This window comes from Mustela putorius, unplaced genomic scaffold, assembly GCF_011764305.1.
Source record: "Mustela putorius furo isolate JIRA1106 unplaced genomic scaffold, ASM1176430v1.1 tig00003987_pilon_pilon_pilon, whole genome shotgun sequence".
NCBI classification, from domain to species: domain Eukaryota; kingdom Metazoa; phylum Chordata; class Mammalia; order Carnivora; family Mustelidae; genus Mustela; species Mustela putorius.
In genome coordinates, this window is record NW_025422126.1 from 13,128,457 (window position 1) to 13,154,079 (window position 25,623).

The 25,623-nt window shown below is 37.1% G+C and overlaps 1 protein-coding gene across 6 annotated transcripts in view; it reads left to right on the forward strand.

The window, feature by feature from the left end:
- DDIAS (DNA damage induced apoptosis suppressor) overlaps positions 1 to 25,623 on the forward strand; it is a 47,309-nt gene that overhangs the window by 4,666 nt on the left and 17,020 nt on the right. For 4 of the 6 annotated variants that reach the window (XM_004763474.3, XM_045071493.1, XM_045071492.1 and 1 more), the window contains exons 2-5: positions 5,081 to 5,209; positions 11,053 to 11,214; positions 12,130 to 12,247; positions 13,349 to 16,151. In XM_004763474.3, the coding sequence (XP_004763531.1) occupies positions 5,097 to 5,209; positions 11,053 to 11,214; positions 12,130 to 12,247; positions 13,349 to 15,838 (2,883 nt within the window). In that variant the 5' untranslated portion in view covers positions 5,081 to 5,096 and the 3' untranslated portion in view covers positions 15,839 to 16,151. Of the gene's footprint in view, positions 1 to 5,080; positions 5,210 to 11,052; positions 11,215 to 12,129; positions 12,248 to 13,348; positions 16,152 to 25,623 lie in introns of those variants that run through there. The other 2 variants (XM_045071495.1, XM_045071494.1) reach the window with 1 other exon arrangement.

The window sequence follows — 25,623 nt, forward strand, 5'->3', positions numbered from 1 at the left end:
CCTGAGCAGAAGGCAGACATTTAATCAACTGAACCACCCAAGTGCCGTGGTTTTTCATATGAAGGTGTCTTCTAGGAAATTGGTAGTGAAGGAGTTTAGATTAAAAGTCTCCAGATAATAGAGCAAAGATTTACAAAATAATCTGAAAGAGACTATAATACTCTCAAGCTTTATGACTTAACTGTAACCACATTAATCGCAAGTGTTGTTCACCATCAGACAGCCTCAAGCTAGGCCAGTGATTTTCAAGTGTGGGCAACATAAGTATTATCTTGTGAGACGTGCAAATTCTCTGGCCCTCATCCCAGATTCACTGAATCAAACTCAAGTTGGGGCCCAGAAGTCCTTTTAGCAAGCCCTCCTGGTGATTTTGATGGATACTAAAGTTTGAGAACTACTTGGCTAGTATGAAAATGGATGGTGATTAATGAGTTTTATATCTGGGCCCGCTGACAACCATCTCTAGTGAGAAAAGAACACATCAACTATATTAGCCTAATTCCCTTAAAATATTTGATTCACCTAATACCCCTTTTTCAAGCAACTTCGTCTTTCTAATTTGGTTTAACATATAGTTATACCCAAAAGAAAATGTGTGTTTAAGATGTGTCCCTTCCCTGTGACTGTAATTTTTCATGGTGAAGTAATAAAGCATCTTTGGATATGGTTTAGATCCCCATATAGCTTGACTAGAAAGAAAGCATGTATTCTATGTTAAATACTGGACCCCACGTATTTTAATAAATCTCAGTCAGTCTTCTTCATTCTTGGACATTCCTGGGAAATTTGGGACTTAAAAACAAAAGCTAACTGAGGTCCTAATTAGTTCCCATCAACCTATCCTAACATATATTCCCCCCCCCCCATCTCAACCTCCTTGTTTCTACTTTTAAGTGTAAGAGATGGAGAGAGGACTCAAGGCTTTCTTTGTATGTTATTTCTAAGTTCACTACCTAGTATTTTTATTATATTTATTCATTTTTTAAAGCATAAACATAATACATTTTCAAAATACTTTAAACCTATAAAGAAAATTAAAATCACTTTTAATCTGACAACTGAAAAATTGTTTCCAGAAAATGATTATGTATTTTCCTAACTATTCTCTGTCCTCGAAGCTACGACTAGATTAGTCCCCTTATATTTTCTCATAGCATTATGTATATTTCTTTTATAGAATTTGCCATGTTATTAGTTCAAATTTTTGTGTGATTATTGTCCATTTTACCCATCACTTATCCCCCAGTACCTGGTATTTAGCAGCTGCACAATGAATAACTGATAAATTGAACTGGAATATGATTTTCTGGCTGTGATAGAGCTGAAAGAAATTAAATGCTTCTTCACCATCCTTCCCAAGAAAATCAAGAATAAAAATAAATTGCAAGAGATACTATATATGAAATTGTTCCTAAGTCCATTGTAAGATTTTCATAACTTTGGTATTTACTTGTTCCTGATGTTTCATTCAGTTCTCTATCAAACATGATTCTACAAGTCAAGCAGTAGAGTGAGAGATAAATTAGATGACAAGTGTCATAAAGGAAACACTGTAAAAACAGCAAAAAGCTGCCTGAAAGGATTTTACTGGATTTTTGTCTACTGGAAAATTAAAGAGAAGTCTTTTTGCCATTTTCTGGGGCTTACCAGGTGAAATACAAATAGTAAAAATAGTTGACTGACCTTTTTCATTTTAGTTCTCAAATTTGCCTTTAAGTTGTAAATACTGTAGTTTTTTTAGACATACTTATTTGACCCGCTAGAGGGCAATAGACCCTTAAATAAAGACAGTTTACCCAACTTAAAAACACAGCAGTTAGTGCTTGCACAATTAATTTAGAAATTAATCCCAAATATTTCTGCCCGTGTTTTCATTTGTTGTTGAGCTGCCTGCCCAATCAGACAGTAAGCATCTTATTTTGCATTGTTTCTTCTATAACATTTAGCACAGTATCCTAGTTATCTTTAAGGTTTAATCCATTTCCTAAAGTTTTAGTTTGATAACAGTTGTGTCAAGAATATGATTTGATATAAGTTCCCCATATAGTTCTAGTACAAAATAAAACTTTATTTTAGAGCCCTAAAGAAGATAGTCTCTGCTCATTATATGACCACAACTAAGGGGGAAAGTAGAAATAAGGATATAATGCAGATGTTTAAAAGAAGTTTTAAATACGCTACTGTTATATCAAACTACTCTGTGCCTGCTAATGTGTATATATACAAATATAAGATTATTTTGTGATTTGGTAAAATTGGATTTATATTTAATGGTGTATGGTAAAACCAGCTTAGGAAGAAGTAGGCTGAAAATCAGGAAGGAAGTTAACAGCTGTAGTTCAGATCAACAGTTTTTAAGCTTGGCCCTGGGGATATAATGAGATGGTAATTCTAAGATCTTACTCTGTTCCAGAAGAAAACATTAAACAGATAAGTTTATTGGGATGTGATAAGTGGCAAATTTTAAAATGGGGTCCTTTACCTGGGAAAGCTTCCTGGAGAAAAAGGCCCTTAAGAAGACTTCTTAAAGAAGAATAAGCATTAGCCAGGAAAGTGAAAGAACATTTTAGACAGAGGAGGAAGGGAAAGAAGCAAAGACAGAGAAATGTAAAACGTATTGTAGTAGGGGAGTGTTCAGGGTTAGGGAAGAGAACAAGGGTTACAACTCATATTATTTTTTTGTGCTCTCTTTAGCATAAATTACTAACCCTTAAATAACAAGAGAGAGCCAAGGAAAGAGGTGTTAGCGAGAATAAACCAAATGGAAATGACTAGACAAAGAAAACAAATGTCAGACCTCTTTGTTAATAGAGAAAGACTTTTTAAAGGGGGCTTTAAATAAAAAGGGAAAGAAATCTATTGTGTTTCATATACCTGCTCCTATAAAATTTTTTCTTAAATTGTAAAATTCTGCTTATAGTTTTTTATTCAGTGTATATGGATTAAGAACATACTTTGTGGGTGCCTGGGGTTGCTCAGTTGGTTAAGCAACTGCCTTCGGCTCTAGTCATGATCCCGGAGTCCCAGAATCGAGTCCCACATTGGGCTCCAGCTCCATGGGGAGTCTGCTTCTCCCTCTGACATCCTCCCCTATCATACTCGCTCTCTCTCTTTCTCTCTCTCTCTCTCTCTCTCAAATAAATAAATAAATAATCTTTTTAAAAAAAATGTACTTTGAGCTAAGCCCTGGGGTATATAGTAGAACACAAGATAGACCACATCCCTTTCTTCGAGGAACTTTGAGACTAGTAGGGGTAGAACAAACAAAAATAACGTGATATATGCAATTTCATTGTTAGATATATCACAAGCAGGATTAGTACTATGAAGGAATAAAATGGGTGATGTCATAAAATTTTAAGAAGAAAGGTGTGTCTACTTGAGATAAAGTGGAGCTCTCTGAGGGGTTATATTGGAGTTACAGATTGAAGGATGAGAATGAGCCAACTACTTGAAGAATACTCTAGGCAAAGAGAAAAGTACAAAAACCTGAGGAGTGAAATTGGTGTGTCTGAGGAGCAGAAAGAAGGCTAGCAAGGATTGAAGTGCAGAGATTAAGCAGGAGAACGTTACAGGGTGAGGTAAGGAGGCAAGGCTAGATGACCAAGAACCTCATAGGCTATTGTAAGGAACTGAGGGTTCATTCTAAATAGCACAATTTTAAGAAGGTTGACATTTTTCAGGTAGGGAGCTTTGCCCTACTTTATCTCCCAAAGCTCATAAGTAGCTGTGCCACCATGTTACACCCTTCCACAAACTGGATTTTAGAGGAGATGTAGAGGGAAGATGCCTTTGCTGACCTACATTCCATCATTTGTTGTGTTGGAAAGGAACTTGAGGTTAGGAGCACTAATGCAGTATTTTGTGACCTTCCTGTCTTCCCCTTGTATTCCATTCCCCTACTCTACTTTGTCCTTAGAGATTGCCATGTGACTTAGATGACAACCAAATCTGGGATTACATGTCTTCTTGTGGTAGAACCTTACTAGTCATGTATCCTGAGGGTTCCAAAACAAAGATGACAACAAAGAACAAAGAGTTAGGATTATATTTTTTATTTTTTCTATGTTCCCTTTAATAACATAGGTCAGTGGTTTATAGAAATCCCTTTATGTTTCATCTTTACAAGTTTTCATCTTACTGCCTTAGGTGGTAAGATTTTATTTTCACAGAAATGTTTTGCTTGATGGAATTGGTATCATTTTAGATTTCCCTTCCATAGTCACCACATTTCTACATTTATGGTCATTCTTAGGAAAAATGATAACTAAAAGAGTCTATTATGATTTTTAAACTACTTTCCTTTTGTCTGATTTTGCTAATGGCAGTCACAGAAACAGTTCCACTCATTTTCAGAAATTGAAACCTTTTCCATATGTTTACAAATGAAAAATTTATGATAAATTTCTATCTTAAACATGTACAGAAGCTTTAATTTCAAAAATTTATATCATGCTATAAATAAGCTAATATTTTTAAAATTTTGGTAAACCAACATTGATTTTTTAAAAAGAGAACATTATTATTCTACTTCTGAGTGTTTTATAAAAGGATCTTAAATCTCTCTTTTGACTATGTAACATTTTTATTTGTCTGTTTGCAGAATCAGAATTGTCTTTTTTTTTTTTCTTTAAGTTGTATAAAAATATATACACTGAAATCTAGTAAAGGGATTTTTTTTTTTTTCAGCCTAAAAGCACCATTACCCAATTTAGGTTCTTTAAAAGAATCATATAAGTTTATTTAAGTTCCTTCCAGTTAACAGAATTAACAAGTTCTTAAAGCTCTTCTAAAGTTGTGAAAAGGATTAAATCATATCATTCCTGAATTACAGGGATGCAGCATTTATTTAAAAACAGAAAATTTGTTCGAGCTACTCTATTTTAAATCGTATTTTCTTGCTACTAACACTTTTAATTAGGCAGAAAAATAAAACGAGTTTTTCAATATCTTGACACATACCACAAAAGACACCTATTTGAATGCTTTACAGTGGAGACTAAGTTGTTTTCCTAAGAAGTGAATTATGTACATACAATGAAAGATTTTCCATTCATCCCATGACTATTTTGTTTTGCAGACTGCAGTGAGAACATATGAATAGAGGAAGAAAATTTCTTTTGGCCTCAGTTCTTGCTCTCCAGAATTCCAGTTTTATATATCCTTCATGTCAGAAGTGCTTCTCTCGGATAATCCTGGTCTCCAAAAGGTAAAAGTAAAGTCTGTAAGCATGAGAGAGGAAATACGTGTGTACACTGTAGATTTCCTACAGCTGAACAGCAAATAAGGATTAAATTCACCATACCATACATCATCCCAAGAATGGAAAGGAGACTAACTGTGCTGGAGTGTTTGGGGAAAGGACTTGTTGAACCAGGACTACAGGCGAGAAGGGGACACGTGATCTGTTGTGGGAGCCAGGGCATTGGCCTTCAGGCTGGACAGAGGGACAGCAGTAGGGAGAGTTGCCACATTCAAATCTCTCTGAGGCGAGGTAGAGTGCTTAGTAGATGTTTCTGTCTCTATCTTTTTTGCCCTCAAGCCCTGAACAAGACTCTGGCTATTCTTCCTTCATCTTGTGCTGACTCTGAAAGGAGTCTCTAAGTCTCCTTGTAAGTTGTGGTTCCACACAGACCTAGTGGTATCTGATCACCTCCCGGTCCCAGGCCTGGCTCATGGACCTGTACAGAAAGAACCATGGGCAGAAGAGGCACCAAGCTGGGAAGCCCAGCTCAAGTGTGTACCTTAGGAGACCCAGCCTTTCCCAGAGAGGGAAGATAACCCAGAGTCCAGGGACAAAGGATCACTGTTACAGCCACTCATTACTGAAGTGGAATCACAGGTGTTCTCAGAAAAACTCACCAACAGCACCTCTACATTTGAAGCTACTTCTGAAGTTGAGGGCACTTTAGAGCAGCAACAGAGAAATCCCAAACTGGAGAGACTGAGGCAGTCCCTTGCCCAGTGGAAACATTGCAGGCAGGTGATTATCACCCATAAGAAAACTCCTGCAGGGAAGGAAGACCATAAGTGTAGTGAATGTGGTGAAGTTTTCATTTATAATTCATGCCTTAGAATCCACCAGAGAATTCATTCTAGAAAAAACACTTAAAGGTGTAGCACTGTGGGAAAACCTTTAACCAGAGCTCAAACCTTGTTGAGTATCAGAGTATTCATACAGTTGAGAAAAACCCTACAAATGTCATGAGTATAGAAAGTCCTTTAGGTGGAGTGCTCATCTTATTCAGCATCAGAGGATTCATTGAGAAGAGAAGCCCTCTGAGTATGACACTGGGAAGACTCAGTCAGAGTTCATATCTAGGTCAGCATCTGAGAATGCACAGTGGAGAGAAACCTTTTATATGTAAAGACTGTGGGAAAGCCTACAGATGGAGTTCAGCTCTCCTTAGACATCAGAAAATTCATTCCAGAGAAGAACCTACCCAATGTGCTGAAGGTGAAAACACCTCCAGACAGAACTGTACTTTTGTTTAGTAAGTTATAGAACTAGATTATATTAAAGTTATAAATTATTTTTTTAAAAAATCACCATATACCAGGACAGATTCTCTTGGGTTGGTTCTTTAAATCCAGAATAGAATTATCTGGTAATCATCTAGGGCAGGGTGGTGGTGGGGGTGTTCAGGTTACCTCCAAGCCTTTGCTAAGTACCTGCTTTAGAGAAGACAAATCCACTTCTGAGATATCCCTGGAATGGTGTAGGGTTTGTTTGTTTGTTTGTTTATTATTTTTTATTTTCACTTCATACCCAGATTTTTTTTTTTGTTTAATAAATAAATTCCTTCAGAAAAGGGACTATTAGAGAAATCTCTGTACCTTTCAACAGCTTGACACGCAATACTTTATTTGTGGTCCTGAGGACGCCTGGGTGGCTCAGTCGTTATTTGTGGTCCTGAGATGCAGGCCAGTTATACCTGAAAGTCTAAGGTTCTTTGATTTTTAAAGTATAAGTCAGGATTAGGGTTGGAGTTCCTTAAAAATACTTTCTTTCTGGGGCTCAGTGGCTCAGTCAGGTAAGCATCTGCCTTCGATTCAGGTCATGATCTCATAGTCCTGGGATGGAGCCCTGCAGTGAGCTCCATTCTGAACAGGGATTTTGCTTGTCCCTCTGCCTCTCCCCCAGCTTGTGCTCACATGTGTGCTCTCTTTCTCCCTTCTCCCTCTCTCTCTCTCTCTCTCTCAAATAAATAAATAAATAAAAAGAATACTTGGGGTACCTCAGTGGCTCAGTAGGTTAAGTGTCCAACTCTTGGTTTCAGCTCAGGTCATGCATGGAGTCAGCTTGACATTCTCTCTCTCCTTCTGCCCCTCCCTCCCACTTGCATAAATATATATATATATATATATATTTTTTTTTTTTAAAGAATATTTTACTTTCTGCCTAGAGGAGAGAATATATAGTAAGTATTTGGTAGTAAGTAAGTAAAAATACTGTGCCAGCAATATTCTTAAATAGTCAAGTTAGCATTTAATGGGCAAGGATTAGCAATTCCAGCCCCTATCTAGACTAAGAGAAGAGATCCTTCTAGTAGTTATTGCTGTTCTTTTATTGAGCCATTCTCTTAAGCATTCATTTGTAAACTCAGAAACACCCTATTTGTGTTAGTCATCACTAAATCCTCAACATCTAGCCCAAAGGTCTAGTTCATAGAAAATACCCAGAAGGGGCGTCTGGGTGGCTCAGTGGGTTAAACCTCTACCTTCGGCTCAGATCATGGTCTCAGGGTCCTGGGATCAAGCCCCACATCTACTCTCTGCTCAGCAGGGAGCCTGCTACCCTCTCCCCCCACCCCCGCCTCTCTGCCTACTTGTGATCTCTCTCTCTTTGTCAAATAAATAAATAAATAAGAAAATACTTGTTAAGTGAATGAATAAATGACATTATGATAGTGTTTATAAGTATACTTACTGCAGGGATGCCTGGGTGGCTCAGTTTGTTATGTTATGTTAAGCAGCTGCTTTTGGCTCAGGTTGGGATCCTACGGTCCTGGGTCCTGAGTCCCACATCTGGCTCCTGGCTCAGCAGAAGCTTGCTATTCCCTCCCACTCTGCCTGCTGCTCTCCCTGCTTTGTACTCTCCCTCTCTGTTAAGTGAATAAATAAAACCTTAAAAAGATTATTTTAAAAAGTATACTTATTGCAATATATCATGATGATTAAAAAGTATAATTCTCTGGAGCCAAACTCCCAACCCTGTCTCTTGAATTATCTGGGCTTTCAAAATGGGGAGGGTAATATTTGTGTCATAGGGTTTATATAAGACCCAATGAGTAAATATCACAAAATGCTTAGAACATTATGTGATACATAATCAGTAGTCAATACATGTGAAATATTTTTTTAAATTGTTTTGTTTGCTTTTTACCAAGTTATTTCTTATCAAGATAACCTGCAACAAAAATATATGTTGAACAATATTGCCATTATTGCCTCTTTGGTCTGATAATAACAATAGATAACATTAATAAATGTTGACCATTTGCTAAGCACTATGATGGGAGCTTTATAAGCTTATCTTTTAATACAACAGCCTTGTGAGTGATGCTATTAATGCCAGCCTTCAAAGGAGAAAATTAAAGCTTAGAAAAGTTAAGTAACATGCCCCAAATCACACAGCTAGCTAGTTAGTGGCAGAAACATATTCAACCCTAAACAATTTGGCAGCTGTCTACATTACCTAATCACTATATTACCTTCAGATTGGTAGTGGAATTTGTATCCAGAATGACATCACTGCCCCCTCTTTCCCAGAGCTTAAGAAGCCCTGGGTAAGGGAGTTCTGACTGAACTATTTAGGTATACAACAGATTGAACAAAGAAGGAAATATGAGGATCCAGCAGTAGTTATTAAGTCAGACACTAAAGAAATTTACAAACTATAAAACAATGCCCTTCTCTTTTTTTTTTTTTTTAAAGATTTTATTTATTTGACAGAGAGAGAGAAATCACAAGTAGGCAGAGAGGCAGGCAGAGAGAGAGAGAGGGGAGAAAGCAGGTTCCTCGATCCCAGAACCCTGGGATCACGACCTGAGCCGAAGGCAGAGGCTTTAACCCACTGAGCCACCCAGGCGCCCCAACAATGCCCTTCTCTTGATGCTAATATTTTTATTTTGGAGCACAGTTATTTTTCATAAAGATTTTTTATTTATTTTTTTTTTTTGGTTAGCCACTCAATGGATCTATTATTTGAGTAGTTAATAATTTTTTTTTAGATTTCTCAATTTTAATTTCTTATTTTCATTAATATCTCATATTCAGTTAAAAATATGGGTAGATAGTAGACACATAGAAGCTTCGGACGTTCTCAGTTTTTTAAGAATATAAAGGGGCCTGGGCACCTGGGTGGCTCAGTTGGTTAAGTGACTGCCTTCGGCTCAGGTCATGATCCTGGAGTCCCAGGCTCCCTGCCCCTCCCTGAGACTGAAAAATTTGAAGACTGCTGTTCCGTTAACAAGTGATGTTTTTGGAAAATGTGCCTCTAGAAGTTAAATCAGGGGACTGTTTTGAATGTGTTATCTCTACCTTTGCTTCTCAAAAGGTGGTCTGAGAACAGCTGTATCAGCTTATCTGGAGGCTTATTTGAAAAGCAGAATCTTGGGCCTTGTCCCAAACTTAATGAATCAGAATCTTTATTTTAACAAAATAAACAAGGTATTTACAAATGGAGCAATTGAGGTGAATTTTATGACTCAAATCTAAGGATTTCAGTTCCTAGCGTGTAGTTTTTCCTTCAGTGATGTCTTTGATAACTGTAAGACCTGTAAGGCTAATGATGGACTATCTTGCAAGCAGAAGACCAATGATAGTCTAACAGAAACTAGGCTTTTAGTATTAATGCATATACACACTAAATTACATACACTTTAATATATTTATATTATCATTATAGTATTTAACATAATAAATAAGTACAATCCAAGAGGAATAAAGCTGGATTAAAATAAGTAAGTGTCAGTATGGCTAATAGATTAGAGGTTTTTAAATCTTAATATGCATAGAAATTTCCTGGGCTGCTTAAAAACATTTGTAAACTGCAAAAATGCTGATGCATATTTTTCTAAGATTTGCCGAGAGGTTTACATTAGACCTGAATGTATTATTAATACGTAAGAGTAAGGATAAATGAATGGATTGGCATGCAGCCATTTTCAGTATAGCAAAAGCAAAAAAAAATAATTAGCACAGATCTAGTGATGGTGAATCAGTAACTTAAACAAAGGATTAACCTTTGTTCAAAATAGTCACCTTGTGAGCTATGGATTTTAGGCTCCCCCTGGTGGCTTTCTGGCAGTAATTATACAACTTTTATACAACAATTCTACAACTATCTCTAACATTATTTTCTATTTGCATTTTGCCTTTCATTTTTAAGCCAGATCATTAGGGTCATGAAGGGAGAATAAAATCCTAGGATTAACCATTACCATAAGATGTATTAAATGTACTTCAATATTTATTATTTATTATTTATTATTCTCTTAAAAGATAGACATTAAACATCAGGTCTTCTGTTGGTGTGGTCCTCATTTCATTGTTTACTTTGTCCACCCCCCACTCAATTCCATAATATGCCTCAATTTGCTAATTGTAATTTAGCTCCTTAATATCTTTCTACCTCTCCTTTCCTTTCCTAACCCTCTCTCTTTTTCTTCCTCACTCTCCTTCTTTTCTGTCTCTCCTTCTCTCATGCACATAGGTTTTATTTTTCCTTTTTTTAAGTAAGCTCCACGCCCATTGTGGGGCTCAAACTCACTACCCTGAGACCTAGTGTTGCATGCTCTACCAACTGAGCCAGCTAGGCACTCCTTCAGTTTTCTATCAATTTGGTGCTACTTAATGTCAGAAAAGTAGTTCTCATGAATAGAGAAACTGAAAAGATCCTGATCTGAAATCACTTAAGAATATGAGTTATATAAGTACATTTGTACACAAAATATTATTTTTAATCTTTACTTTTCCAGATTTGCTTTCCATAGTTTAAAAAAAAAAATAGTGAACATCTGTACTTTTTTTTTTCCTCCACTCTTCCAGGTCTCATTGTCCAAAATGTGGCTCTACTGGTAAAGCTGAAAATGCCAATTATAGATACAAACTTTCCTTAAAAGTCGCAGAATCTAACAAATTATTTGGCATTACTGTATTTGGAAGCTGCTTAGATGCATTTTTTGGTCTTACAGCCACTGGTTTGCACAGGTAAGACTATTTAAAGTATTTTTTTTCCTTAGCTACTCTTTTAGTGTATCAGTAGAATTTGAAGATACATGTTTTTAAGGTAATAAGCATTTAGTTGAAAGATAATCACTTGACCTCAGATTATCAGTTCCTTTAAAAGATAATCAAATAAAGAGAAAGGTATTTATTTCCTCATTACATATTATGACAATGTTAAGCTAGGCTCCTTTTTTTCAGGGAAATTTAGCTGTCGTAAAAATATTAGTCTACAATACTCTAATCCATATTAGAGGAATATAAGATAAGAAAGTAAAATTGTTTCAAACTAAAGGATTATCCAGACTGAGGTTAGCATTCAAGTAGCTAAATTCCATTCCTTAAAATGGAAGAAGACGTTGAGGGAATATTTGCATACCAGAGGTTGAAAATTTGTCATTTCTTTCATTTGCACTGCAACTGTCATCTGCATAGTTTGACCTATTGAGGTGTCCTGAGATGTAAGAATGATTCAAGCGATTAAAGCTTTTTCTTCCCTTCCATCTCCTACTCTCTAGAATACTCTCTTACTTGCCAGAAGATAATCTCTGTCCATTTCCTTGTAGTTGAGAACAAACTGGATTATCAAAAGAAGAAAGAATTCCCTCTGCTTTGAGGGCTAGAGATCCCACTACTACACCTACTGCCGCTTTTCAAATAGATGCTGGGCTTGATTCCTAGGAAGGGATCCACTTTATACACGCTTGATCATTTTTTACTTTCTAAGCTATGGGAAACTAGAGGGAGCAAAATGCCTACCTTTTAAAGTCTTTTTTTTTTTTTTTCTATATGTCACTCACAAGGTTTATGCTGCATTTTCAAACTAATTGTATTTTTTTTATGGCAAGTTAAAAGTTCAAAGCTTTTGTCTTCACATTTTTAATTTTCTTTCCAATCAAGGTACATTCAGGATCCTAATGAAATTTCAGAAACACTGGACAATGATGCAATTCGGAACCTATTAACTAAAGCAGTTGAAATTTGCTTTGTTGGACAAAGCTTTATTTTTGGAGTGACGGTAATTGAGACTAGCTTTCTTTTTAGTATTCTGTTAACATTTTCATTGTAATAAAATAATTTGAATTTTCTGAATAGTCTTTAGGAGTCATACATGTAAGGGTCTGTAGAAGCACTTTAAACTGTAAAAATAGGCTAACCACGATCTGTTAAAACACCATGTGTGACAGCTTCCTCTTTCAAGTCAGAAGAGGCCAGTTCAGATGCTTTCAGAGCTTTAAAAATGTAAATTAATTTTAAAGTCAGAATAGTTAGATATTTTGTTTTGATATTTGGTGTTTATTTCACTCTCCAAAATTTGTTTAAATTCTGTAGTAAAACTTAACTCTTTATTGGTTTGATTCTATCATTTGTAAAAGGAGGAGAGAACTAACATGGAAAAGAAAGTTTCTGAGTATTTGTTACTCTAAGAATAGGTGGGAAGAATGGTCTTAAATAATTACAAAAGTGATTGTAGAAGTTATAAGAATATACTGACTCTGTAGGAATAATCGTTTTTTGTCTCATCTATGCTAAAGGGAACAAATAGAGATTTTGCCCACGCTTGAATCCAGGTTTCAAAAGAGGGAATAGAGCATTCCACAGCTAAACATTGAGAAAAAATAAAAGTTAACAGTGAAATCAGGAGCCATTGAGCTTTTTGTTGTTGTTGTTAAAATCGTAGATGGCTTTTGTTCTTTTTTTCTTTTTAATGAGTGAGAACTTTTCCCTAAACATTTAAAGTTTCTGGAGTCTAATGAGAAATATAATAGTAGGTACTATTGAGCAACTACTGTTTCCTTGGCACTGCAGTTTTCCTTGTGTTACTGATAATATAATAGTCCTGCATATTTATCCTTATTTTATACATGAGAGAACTAACGTTCAGAGAGGTTAAATAATTTGTCTAAAGCCCCAACAGTAGTAAATGTTAGAACCAGTCTCTTTACTCCAAGGTTTATTTCTATTACTTTATGCTACTCTGCCTAAAACACTATAGGAATTGAAATTATGGGGTAGAAGTTATAACAGTGTCTATTTTAATCTGTTAAGTCTCTGTTTCACTTTTGAGTCAAAAGAAGAGATTTTTGTTCTCATTTAAATTCATTTACTACTTTCACAGAATTTTGGAAACCGAGATGGACAAGGTTCAGATTCTAATAACTTCTTAAAGCAATGCTCTAACCACAGGAGAGAAGTTAAAGCGTTAGTAGCTTGCCAGATTGTTCTACCAGACCCAGGTGTTGCCAGCTTCACTGTCATTGACTACTTCCATCAGCTTTTGCAGATTTCTGATTTCAGGAAACTTGATGGTGGCACCCAGGCATCAAGTAGCCACTTACTTGCTTCAGAACACACGAATAGTGATCTCAGCAACATCTGTGACCCTGACAGCAGTTCTTGTTTTTTCAAGTCCCATAGCAGAGGTAATTTTTCAGGATTCTGGCAGACATCACTTGAGCTCACTTCTACTCTTTCACACCTAACAAATGATTTTTCAGCTTCAGAACAAAGCAAGGCCATTGGTACTCTTCACCAGAACAGAAAGTACATCTATTTTACAGAGGCCACTGCTTCCAATAATAGCTGCCATGATACCTTTCAGGGTTCTTGGAGCCTTGTTTCATACATGGATAAAAAGAGTACAGCACAGAAGTTGGATGAAGAGCTTGGCTTACAAGCTTATCAGCCCACCACAGTCCATAGCAGTCATGAAATCAGAGTTACTCACCCTAATATTTTCCCTTTGAAAATGCAAGAGCCCCTTGAGTCAGGTAATAAAAAATCCTTCCACAGTGCAGTGGAAATTAAAAATAGGTATTCCCCACCTGAGCCCACATGTCACCAGTACCATGATTTAGATAACCCCAGTAGCCTTCAGGAGAGATCTACATGTTGTCCACCTTCATCACTCAGACTTGAAGAGGTAACTGGTGGTTTCCAGGACTCTGACGCTGAGATTTGGGATGATCTGCCATTCTCTGAAAGCCTGAATGAGTTTCTGGCAGTTATTGAAAGTGAAATTGCTATAACCCAGACAGATGCCTGTAGTAGGAAATGTCTTCTAGATAATGACATCGATAGATTACATGCAGACCACAGCAGGTTATCTGTGACTTCCCAGACAACTACTGGAACCGTCCATATACCACCTATAGCTTTAAGATCATCACAAGCAGCCATCGAAGCAAGCTGTAGCAAAGATAACTTCCTTTCCAAACGTGAAGCAAATCCAAGTCCTAGTGTTCAGGAGTCACAGTCAAATAACACAACAGAGGCTGTCTCTATAAGTAGTAATGGAAGTGATATTTCTGAATATTTTCCACCAAATTCTTGTCAGTCAGCTCTGTTTCCGTCTTCAGAAGGTTTAGAAACAACAAGTACTCTTAAGTCTACCAGAATTCCACCGCATAGGGCTGAAATTTCACTTCACTGCCGTACTTCAGAGAGTGACCATTCTTATCTCAGTAGCAAATATTTCAAAAGATGTGGAGAAAAATCATTTGAAATGAGTGAAAAGTTGGTAACTTTGTGTTCAAGGAGATATAATATTTCTGACTTTTGCAATTTAGAAAATGAACAACTTTATAGGTGGCCAAAGAACCAAGGCGACAGTTTTACAATCTGCAGAAAGCTTACATATCCTTTAGAAGCACTTTGCAGTAGTCCCGAAAGTACAAGTACACTGAAAGAAATGCCTTGTGGACATATCAACAATAACTTAACACAGAACTATTCTACTGGTCACGAAGGTAGTAGCTACGATGCTTCTGCTGATCTCTTTGATGATAGTGCTAAAGAAACGGACATTACAACAGAAATTACTAAAAAGTCACAGGACATTTTGTTACAGTGGGGAAAATCTTTGGCAGAAAGTCATCATACAGAATCAGATTTCTCACTGAGATCACTTCATGAGAATTCCAGCCAGTTTTCACAAAAGTTAACTTTGCAAAGCATATCTGCCTCTGTGTGTCCAAGAACATGTTCTTCTCCACCTCATTTTCAGGCAGATTCAGAATATGATTTTGGAGATAGTCAAGACTTTGTTCCATGTTCACAGTCAACTCCAGTCGCAGGATTCCACCAAACAAGAGCTCATGGGATAAAAGGAGCTTTCAAAAATTTACTTGTCTTTTATTCGGATCTTGATGTTAACTATAAAAAAAGAAGGATTTCCTCTGAAAATGATGCACACCAAGCCACCCGTAGGTGTCGAAACAATGTAAAGACGCCTAGCCAGAAATTCAGAAGCCCTATTAAATCTGGTACTACACAACCAGAGGTTTTCAATATTGCTGAGTGTCCTGAAACTGATAATGAATGGGTCCCTCCTACCACAAAAAAAGTATTTCCTAGAGAGATGTTTGAATTCCAAGCCGTGGGTCTAAGGAAATGCTCTGCTGCTTGTGATTCTACTGATCAAGAAGAATTACTGAGAAAGAAACTGAAATGTGTCAAACGAAGAAGAAGTTCAGGTTGGCTTTCTAAAGAGTCAGTTTGGGGACTTGATTCTTGTTCAGAAGTCCAGTGTTGCTTTCCATTTTCAGAAAATTGCCCACCTGCTGTGCCTGAGAATAAAAACAGTTGGTCTCCAGAATTATTTTCATAGAAAGTCAACCTGGAGCCAGCTGCTAGGCTTTTAAAGGTAGGTCTGTTTGGAAATTTTTGCCTGCTGTAGTATGGAAAGCAGTCTTGAATTTTGAAAACTTAAACAAAAGCAAATAGAAAATAGGTTTTTTTGTGCTTTTTAAAATGTAAAGCCATTGTTTTTCCCACTGTTTTATCCAGACTACACTCATTCAAATACTTAGGCACTTTATCTTATTGTTGATTGTCCTTTAGTGATATTGTTAATTTTGCTTGTTAAAAGTATTTGTTAAGATCACATGTACATTCAGAAATAAAGCTTTTGCAAACCAAAATTTAAAGTCATAATTGTTCTGCCCAGCTCAGAAAATGACTGCTATGTATTAGGGCCAACTATAGTGCTGTGTTTGTGATACAAAGCTACGAGATCAGTAATCCCAAAAAATTTTAGTCTCCTGGGTAAGACAGACGTAGACAATTTCAGTACAATGCAGTAAATGCAATGATAGAGGTTTTTAATTGGTACTAAAACATTTATGTTGCTATGGAGCATGGTAGAGAATCAATTAACTAAGCAACATATATGGGTGGAGATAAGATCAATAAAAACTTACTGTTTAGAGTTAAATGTGAAACAGTCATTTTTAAAAATTTTTATTTATTTATTTTTTTTAAAGGATTTTATTTATTTATTTGACAAAGAGAGATCACAAGTAGACAGAGAGGCAGGCAGAGAGAGAGAGGGAAGCAGGCTCCCTGCTGAGCAGAGAGCCGGATACGGGACTCGATCCCAGGACCCTTAGATCATGACCTGAGCCAAAGGCAGCAGCGGCTTAACCCACTGAGCCACCCAGGCACCCAACAGTCTTGTTTTATTTGGTAAATATTTATTGAATGGTTACTGCATGTTAGGCACTGGGCTAGGTGCTAGGAACTCGAAAATGAAAGTCAAGCCCATTCCTTCAAGAAACTCAGGGTCTATTAGTGTAAACAAACAATTAGTAAACATCTGATAAGTTCTGTGAAAGGAGATAAGCTTGAAGGGCTTAGAGGAGCAAAAATGAGTAGTTTCTAGACTCTCCTTAGCAGCTGTACCCTGTGAACTCTTTAACCTATGTAAAATATGAAATCTTATATGTCTCTTTGCCGTTTTTGCCGTTTGCCACAGCAGCTGTTCAGTATTCCTAGAGTACTCTCTTTGCCTCATGCATCATGGAGAAGATTGAGATCACTGGTTATTCCCTCAGCTACCCACACCCATAGCTACCCACTGGTCTGTACTCATCCACAGCTTCTTTAATCCCAGAAAGTGATGCACACCTTCTGTATAGTGCTAATCTTTCTTTTTGAGCTGTTGATTATTATACCCATCTTTGCTTTCTTAGTACTGAATTTTTGGCTCTCTCCTCCCTCTCTAACTTTTTATTTTGAGAATTTACAAACACAGAAAAGTTGGAAGAATAGTGGAATGATACAACATCTATACCTACAACTTAGACTGAATCATTTTTAACGTTTTGTCTTTTGTGTATGTGTGTATTTGCTTTTACTGTTTCTGTATAGATATATAGTTGTTTTTGATGAACTGTTTGAAGATAAGCTACAGATAAGACATTTCACTCCCAAATACTTAAACCTGAGTTTCCTTAAAGACTTTCTTCCACATAATTACAGTATCATTATCATAACAAAGAAAAATAGCAGTAATTATCCAGTATCATCTAATATTCGGCCCATTTTCAAATTTTTCTACTTGCCCTAGATTGTCTTATAATTGATGTTTAACCAGGATTTAAGTTTCATCTATGATGTTTCATTATGTTTCTAGGGTTTTTTTTTTCCTAGAACTTCACCTTTTATTTTTCACCATATTGACTTTTTTGAAGAAATCAAACTATTGTTTTATAGCATGTCCCACTTCTTAGATTTGTGTGTTTTCTTCTTTATAGTGTTAGTACCTTGACTCTGTCCTCCAGTATTTCCTATAAGCAAAGCTTGAAAACTTAATTAGTTTCTGGGTTTGGGCAGAGATAGTCCCTGAGTTGTTGTATACTTCATACTGAACCATGTTAGGACACGGGGTTACTGTCTGTAAGTGATACTAAATTAGATTGTTTGATTCCTTTGTTGCCTACCAGATTTCATATTGTACAAGTACTTTTTTTTATTCAGTTGCGCTCATTCTTTTTGATACTCTATATATTCCTTGCTACATCCCTGGTAGCTACTCTTGTTCATAGCCAGTCTCCTTTAAAAAATAGCCACTGTCAACTTTCACACCATTCACTGTTTAACCTGCTGCAATCTGTCTTTCCCACCTCCAGTGGCTATAGTGTCAATGGTTTTCTAACCCTGAAATCCAGTGGATTTGTCATTTCTAACGTTATTTGATCTCTGCACTTCTTCCTTTTCTAAGTCACTACGTTATTTGATCTCTTTGCACTTCTTCCTTTTCTAAGTCACTATTCCCATGGTTTCTGCTTTTGCCTAGTTTCTGCTCCTCTTTGTTCAGGGCTGCCTACAGGGCAAGGCAAGGCCTTTGTCTATATAACAATATGATTTTAAAATGGATTACAGAATTCATGGGCCCACATAAGTAGAGTGTTTCGTCAATAAAGATTTAGAATAATGGGTAGATAAAGAGTATATGTTTATTGCTCAGTCAGTGCATGTGAAGATTCTTTGTAATATATAGACCCCATCTCTTCATCTTCTTTATTGCCAGGTATGCCATTCCTGGCTAATTTCATATCTCCCTCTGCAATGAAAGAATGGTAGTGCAGTTATTCACAGTGCTATGACCCTTGAGAAAGTGTTTGTATTGAACTGTATGGATCTTGCCTCTATAGTTCCCCAGTACCACCTATTTAATGCTGATTACGTCATTACTCATGATGTTGCATCCATTGTGTCACTGAATACTGGCTTCCAGTGACTACCAGAGGTCGTTACTGTGCCTCATTGATGATTACCAAAAATACACACCTCACCCAGAATATGCAGGAAAATGAATAATAATTCATTTTCTGGTCATATTTGTCATTTGGACTTCCATAATGTAAACACAGAATACATATTCTATCCATGTCTTCTCTTGACCTTTTAAGGCTGTAATTACCTCATTCCTAGGCTGTGATCTCTTGATCACACCCAGGAATAATAGGCAAGAGGCCCATGGGTAGAGCAAGAAGAGTGGTTTCTTTTGTGCAAGGAACGTCCATTCCTTCATCAGCATGGCTTAAGTCCAGACCTGGACTCATGCTCTCATAGTGTCATTATCAACTGAAACAAGAGAGGACACTGATTAGAAGAGACAATTGGCATTGTGGAGCAACAGTCCTAAAAGGCCTCGGCTGAGAAGGGCCCGGCCTGGCACAAGGTGCAGAACCTGCAAAGGGTTAAGGTGATCTCCCTAGTGCCAATGGCACGAGGTGAACAAGGTAAAGAACAACTGCCACAAGGCTCACAAGCCTGGGGTCTACAGACCAAAGACAGCACCAGTTGAAACAGGTAAGACCCCATGCATGGGCGCACACACACACACACACACACACCTCTCGATCCCAAGGGTCATTGGTGACATTTGGTAGCCCAGAACCTGTAATTCATTTGTCCCAATAGGAATCACCTAAACAAAGCACCATTCTTGCAGCCCAGTCACATACTGTCATGGGAAAGAAATACTGCTCAATCAAACTGGAATGGCCTTCTGTTCAGACCCTGGGCAGTTCCATAGGTATAATAAGACCTAGAGCTCCTCTGGGCATGTGCTGCACACTGAGCCTGAGTTAGAGGATTGGAGCATACCTCAAAGGGAGAAATGGTACCTATGCCAGGCACCAAAGTGAAACTTAGAAAATTTTAAGAGGTACTTCCTGCAACGAGATCTCATGTGGGACCAGATCTGGACTCAGGGTGCCTTGCTTATTAGTCCCAGAAATGGAGAACTTAGAAAATCCTGAGGAATGCTCTCTAAAGCATCAGTCACCCTGAAGCATGGGTGCTGAGGTAGGATCCCTGTTTACTGGAGTCTCAGAAATATTGTCTGATCATCTCCCCTAAAAAAATCTTTTTGCCTTTTTATTTGCCTACACTTTAAAAGATGGTGCCTGTTAGTGTTCTGTTATTGGCACTTCCTTCCGCATGTACTCTGTGGTTGAATTCATCCACTTACCTACAGTTATCACCCGTAGGGTGTTTAATCTGAAGTCTGTCTATCTAGACATTCTCCTGAGATCACACTTGTGTGTTAGTGTTTTTGTTACTCACTTCAAAATGTTTAATACTTTCCATGTGGTTTCTTTGACCTATGAGTTATTTACAAATGTGTTTCTTAGTTTTTAAGCATAAGGCTTTTTTTTTTAGTTATCTCTTTATGAATGACTTCTACCTAAATTACATTGTGGTCAGAAGACTTACACTATATTATTTCAGTCCTTTGAAATTTGTTAAGAGTTGTTTTGTGGCCTCATGTATGATCAGTTTTTGTGAAGGTTCCATGTATGGTTGAGAAGAACATGTATTCTGCAGTTACTGGACACAGTATTTTGTGTCTATATATTAGATATGTTAATCATGTTCAAGTTATTTGTACTGATTTTTCCCCATTCTATCAATTATCGAAGGAGGTATTTTTATTTTTAATTTTTTAAAAGATTTTATTCATTTGACACAGAGATCACAAGTAGGCAGAAAGAGGGAGAAGTAGGCTCCCGGCTGAGCAGAGAGCCTGATGAGGGGCTCAGTCCCAGGACACTGAAACCGTGACCTGAACTGAAGGCAGAGGGTTAACCCTCTGAGCCACCCAGGTGCCCCAAAGGAGGTATTTTTAAATCTCCCTGTATGATTGTGAATGTGTTTTGCATTTTAGTCAGGTTTTGTTTTTTGAGACTGCATTTTTAGGCACAAATTCAATTCTGTATCTTCCTGATAGACTGAAAAGTCTATCTTGAAAAGCTCATCTCATCATCATCATGAATGCTTTTTTTTTTTTTTTTTTTTTTTTTTTTTTTTTTTTTTTTTTTTTTTTTTTGGTAATCCTTAGGGGCACCTGGGTGGCTTAGTCATTGGACGTCTGCCTTTGGCTCAGGTCGTGATGCGGAGATCGAGCCCTGCATCAGGCAGGAAACTTGGTTCTCCCTCTCCCACTCCCCCTGTTTGTGTTCCCTCTCTCACTGTGTCTCTGTCAAATAAATAAATAAAGTCTATAAAATAAATAATCTCTACACCCAACATGGGACTTAAACCCACTACCCCAAAGATCACCAGTTGCATGCTCTTTGGACAGCCAGCCAGGCACCCCACCATGAATGCTTTTATGGGCTAATAACTTGTTATAACTATACTATATTAGCTTTGTTTCGGTTAGTATTTGCAAGAGGTTGGGGGTTTTGTTTGTTTTGTTTTCCACATCTTTTTTGATCTTTCAGTATCTTTATGTCTTAGGTGTGTTTTCTATAAAACTCTTGATTGGATTTGTGCTGTTGTCCAATCTGAGAATTTTTGTCCTCTAACTAAACATTTAGTCCATTAGCAATGTAACTAAAATATGTTTGGGTTTATCTTCTTTCATACTTCCTGTGCTGGTTCACTGTTTGTTTCTTTCTCCTTTCTTTTCTGGTTGTTGTGGGTTTTGTTGTTGTTTTATTTTGTTTTTGTTTTTGTTTTTTAATCATTCCTATTTTTCCCCTAGGTTTGGAAATTAAATGCTATTTCTTTTTGGTTTTGCCCTAGGAATTATACCATGCACCCTTAGTTTATGAAAGTATAAAGCTAATCAGTGCTTATAATCCTTTCCTGAAGACCTTGTCATTTTCAATCCATTTACCCTTCTCTTATCTTTTTCATGAATTTGAATTATTCATTTTTTACTCTATCAGATACTAACTTCTACAGTTCTTTATTTGTATTTTGTTTTTAGGTTTACTTATATATTTACCTTTCTCTTTGCTCTTTATCTTATATCTTGCACTGTCACTCTTCTTTCGTCTGAAATCTATCCCTCAGAATTTCTTTAGTTGAAATCCTGTTGGTGGAGAACTCAGTTTGTGTTTATTTGCTTGCTTGCTAAAGCCATTTTCACACACTCATACTAGGTTGAGTTTAGTGATACCCAAGATAGTTAGAAAAGAGATCCAAAAATGAATGGCTGGAGAAGCATTTTCCCACTCTAGAGATCTAAATATGAGGTATGTGTGTTTGGCAAAATAGTCCTATTTTTGCAGGTCTTAACCAGGTTGTATATCTCAGGATTTGCAGTTTGGCTGGTACCAGATGAATAGATTAAGAAAGCATTTAAATAGATATTCATGTGAACAAACTGAATAGATATGATAAAGTGAACTGGATTCAACAAATGCCTTTGACTGTGTTCCAACTCTCCTTGAAGTTGATCCAGTTCCTCTAACATTAAACCTGTAATAGCAGCCAATCAACCTGAACTCTACAATATCTGCTATAGATTGAAATAGGTTTCTTTTTTTGAATTTATGTAATATTTTTATTTTTTTTAATTATGTTGTTAGCCAGCATTAGTTTTTGATATAGTGTTAAACAATTCATTAGTTGCTTATAATTCCCAGTGCTCATCACAACAGGTGTCCTTAATATTCAGTTCATATGTTGAAATCTAATCCCTAATGTGATGGTATTTAGAGGTGGGGCTTTGGGGAAGTGATGAGGTCAGGAGAGTAGAGACCTCATAAATGGGATTAGTGATCTTATAAAAGAGATCACAGAGAGCTCCCTCATTCCTGTCATGCTGCAGTAAAAAGATAGCAGTCTATGAACCAGGAAACAGCCTCACCAGACATTGTATCTCCAGGCACCTACAGGCACTTCCCAGCCTCCAGAACTGTGAGAAATAAATTTCTGGTGTTGAGGCACCTGGCTGGCTTGATTGCCAGATCATGTGACTCTTGATCTTGGGGTTGTGGGTTCGAGCCCCATGTTAGCTGCAGAGATTACTTAAAAATAAAATCTTTAATTCTTGATGTTTATACACCACTCAGTCTGTGGTATTTGGTTAAAGTGGCTTGAAAAGACTTAAGACTATACCTCTTAGAGGCCTGCTAGCTGGCTAATTTTTTATTTCGTGGTAGTATCATTTATTATATGCCAAACACTGTGGCACATTACTTGAATTATTCATTTAATCTTCAGAATAGCATGTAATGAGTGGTATTGGCTCAGTTTTAGAGGAGAGAAAACTGAGGCACAGGGATAAAACAACTTGTTCAAGGTCATATCAGAATATGGTAGAGCTAGAGTTCAAACAGGAGTTTTATCTATAAAACCATGCTTTTCCCACAAGTGCTCAGGTCTACCCTGATATCAGTTCTCTGCTTCCTCCTTTGTAATAAAACCCATGTTTTACTAAGGGAGCAGTACGCTCTGTTGAAAGACTGTGTCTCAGCCTTCCTTGTAGGCCAAGTTCTGGACAGAGCGCTATAAATAGAAGTGTTGCATGGAACTTCCAAGAAGTCTCCATGGAATGAAGAGATCAAGCCCTTCTTCCTTCTTTCCCATTGCTGGGATAAGGACATGAAGATGAAGGCTTTAGCAACCATCTTGCACAATACGTTGTCTTAAAATTAGAGGCCAGAGTTGAGAGATACTCCACTGACAACACCATGAAACCACAGTACTCGTCCCAGGCTACCAACCTCTAGACTCCTTTCACATGAGAAAAGGAAACCCTGTCTTCTTTATTCTTTCTTTCTTATTTTAATTATATATAGCCAAGTAATCCTAACCAAGGTGCCACCTGTATGAGTATTCCACCTACATTTTGCCTTTCCCAATTTTCTAAAGCTACCCGATTCTGTTCTCCATGACCCATTAATTAGTAAAAATAGCTGTCTGTGGCTCTAGGCTGTTAGCATTAACGCTTGTAAAAAAAAGAAAGAAAGAAAGAAAAGAAAAGGTACCTGGGGGGCTCCGTTGATTTAAGTATCTGCCTTCAGTTCAGGTCATGACCCCACGGTCCTGGGATTAGGGCCCGCGTTGAGCTACCTGCTCAGCAGAGTCTGCGTCTCCTTCCTCTGTCACTCCCTCTGGTTGTATGCACTCTCTCTCTGTGTCAAATAAATAAAATCTTTAAAAATTAAAAAAAAAAAAAGCTCCAAGTGAAGAGAACTAACATTTGTATGCCTTCCATGTGTTATCTCACATTCTGTCTCACTCATACACCTAGGTGCCCAGAGATCCTGCCTTCCCTCCTGCTCATTTATATGAAGCATCTTGTGATAACTCAAAGTCAGTTCTTCCCCTTGTGCACTCAGGGACATCACTCCAGGTGCTGTCTAACTCTCCTATATCATGAATCATTCCATGATCATTTCCATCAGCACTAATATATCCTGCTTTAAAAAAATTTTTTTGGCCTCACATTCCTCAACACCTCTTATCAGCAAATACTCCTTAAAAGTTTATTCCATAGTCACTGTCCTTTTCCTCTCTTCTATTTCTCTTGAACTCATGCACGGCATTTTCATCCCCATCACTCCATTAAAATAATGTCACCAATGAGTTTCATGTTACTCAATCCATGGTCATCTCTTACTTTTCATCTTTCGTAATTGATCAACAGCATTTGACACAGTTGATCACAGCTCCTCGGAATATTTTCAGAACACTACTATTCATTTTCTTCCTATTTTACTGGTCATACATTTTGTCTCCCTTTCTGGTTCTTTCCTATCCCTAACTAAATGTTGGGAGTGCCCCAGCGTTCAGTCCTAAGGTATCTTCACTTAGACTAACTAATTTGATGATACCAGTTTAAGGCCTTTGATTCTACCTCCGTGTTACTGACTCCCAAATTTCTATCTCCAACCTAATCTCTCCCCAAATCTCAGGCACATATCTCCAACTACCAACTTTAGATCTCTTATTTGGATATCTAATAGACATCTCAAACTCAGCACATCCTGAACCAAACTCCTCCTCCTGCAGTGTTTTTCATATGAGCAAATGTCAATGAAACACTACCAGCTGCTTCAGCCAAAAACTTTACAGTCATGCTTGACTCCTCTTTCTTTACATTTAAACCATAAGCAAGACCTGTAGGCTTGAACTTTAAAATTCATACAGAATCCATTTTTAAGTATTTTTAAAAACTATTTAAAACTCTGTAGACTAAGTAGCCCAGTCAGTTGAGGCTCAGACTCTTGGTTTTAGCTCAGGTCATGATCTCAGGGTTGTGAAGTCAAGCTCATATGGAAATAATTCTAGATGAAGTTATATAATGTATGGGCCCTGCCTCAAAATAATACAGAATGGAGAAAATGAGTGGGAATATAGAAGAGACAAGATTGACCATGAGATGATTGATGAAGGTGGGTGATGTGTATGTACATGGAGGTTTGTTATACTCTTCTAATTTATGTTTGATATTTTCTATAATAAAAAATTACTTAGTTCTTATCACCGCCAAAAAAAATTGTTAACCATGTATTTAAGTATTAACTAGACTTATTGTGGTGTTCATTTCACAATGTATACATATATCAAATATTATGTTGTATACCTGAAACTAATGATATATGTCAGTTATACCTCAATTAAAGAAAACAGTCAAATAGAATATAACCAGAATATGAACCTTCCCACAATCTCCATACCTACTCCTATGGTCTAGGTCACCTTCTGGACCTGATTTATATCAGTTGTCTTCCAAATAGTTTTCCTTGCTTCTGTCTTTACCCTTTTATAAGCTATTGTTAACACAGCAGCAGTGTGGTCCTGTTAAAATATAAGTCAAATCACTATTCTGCTCAACCTTCTGAGGGCTGCTATGATCCATAT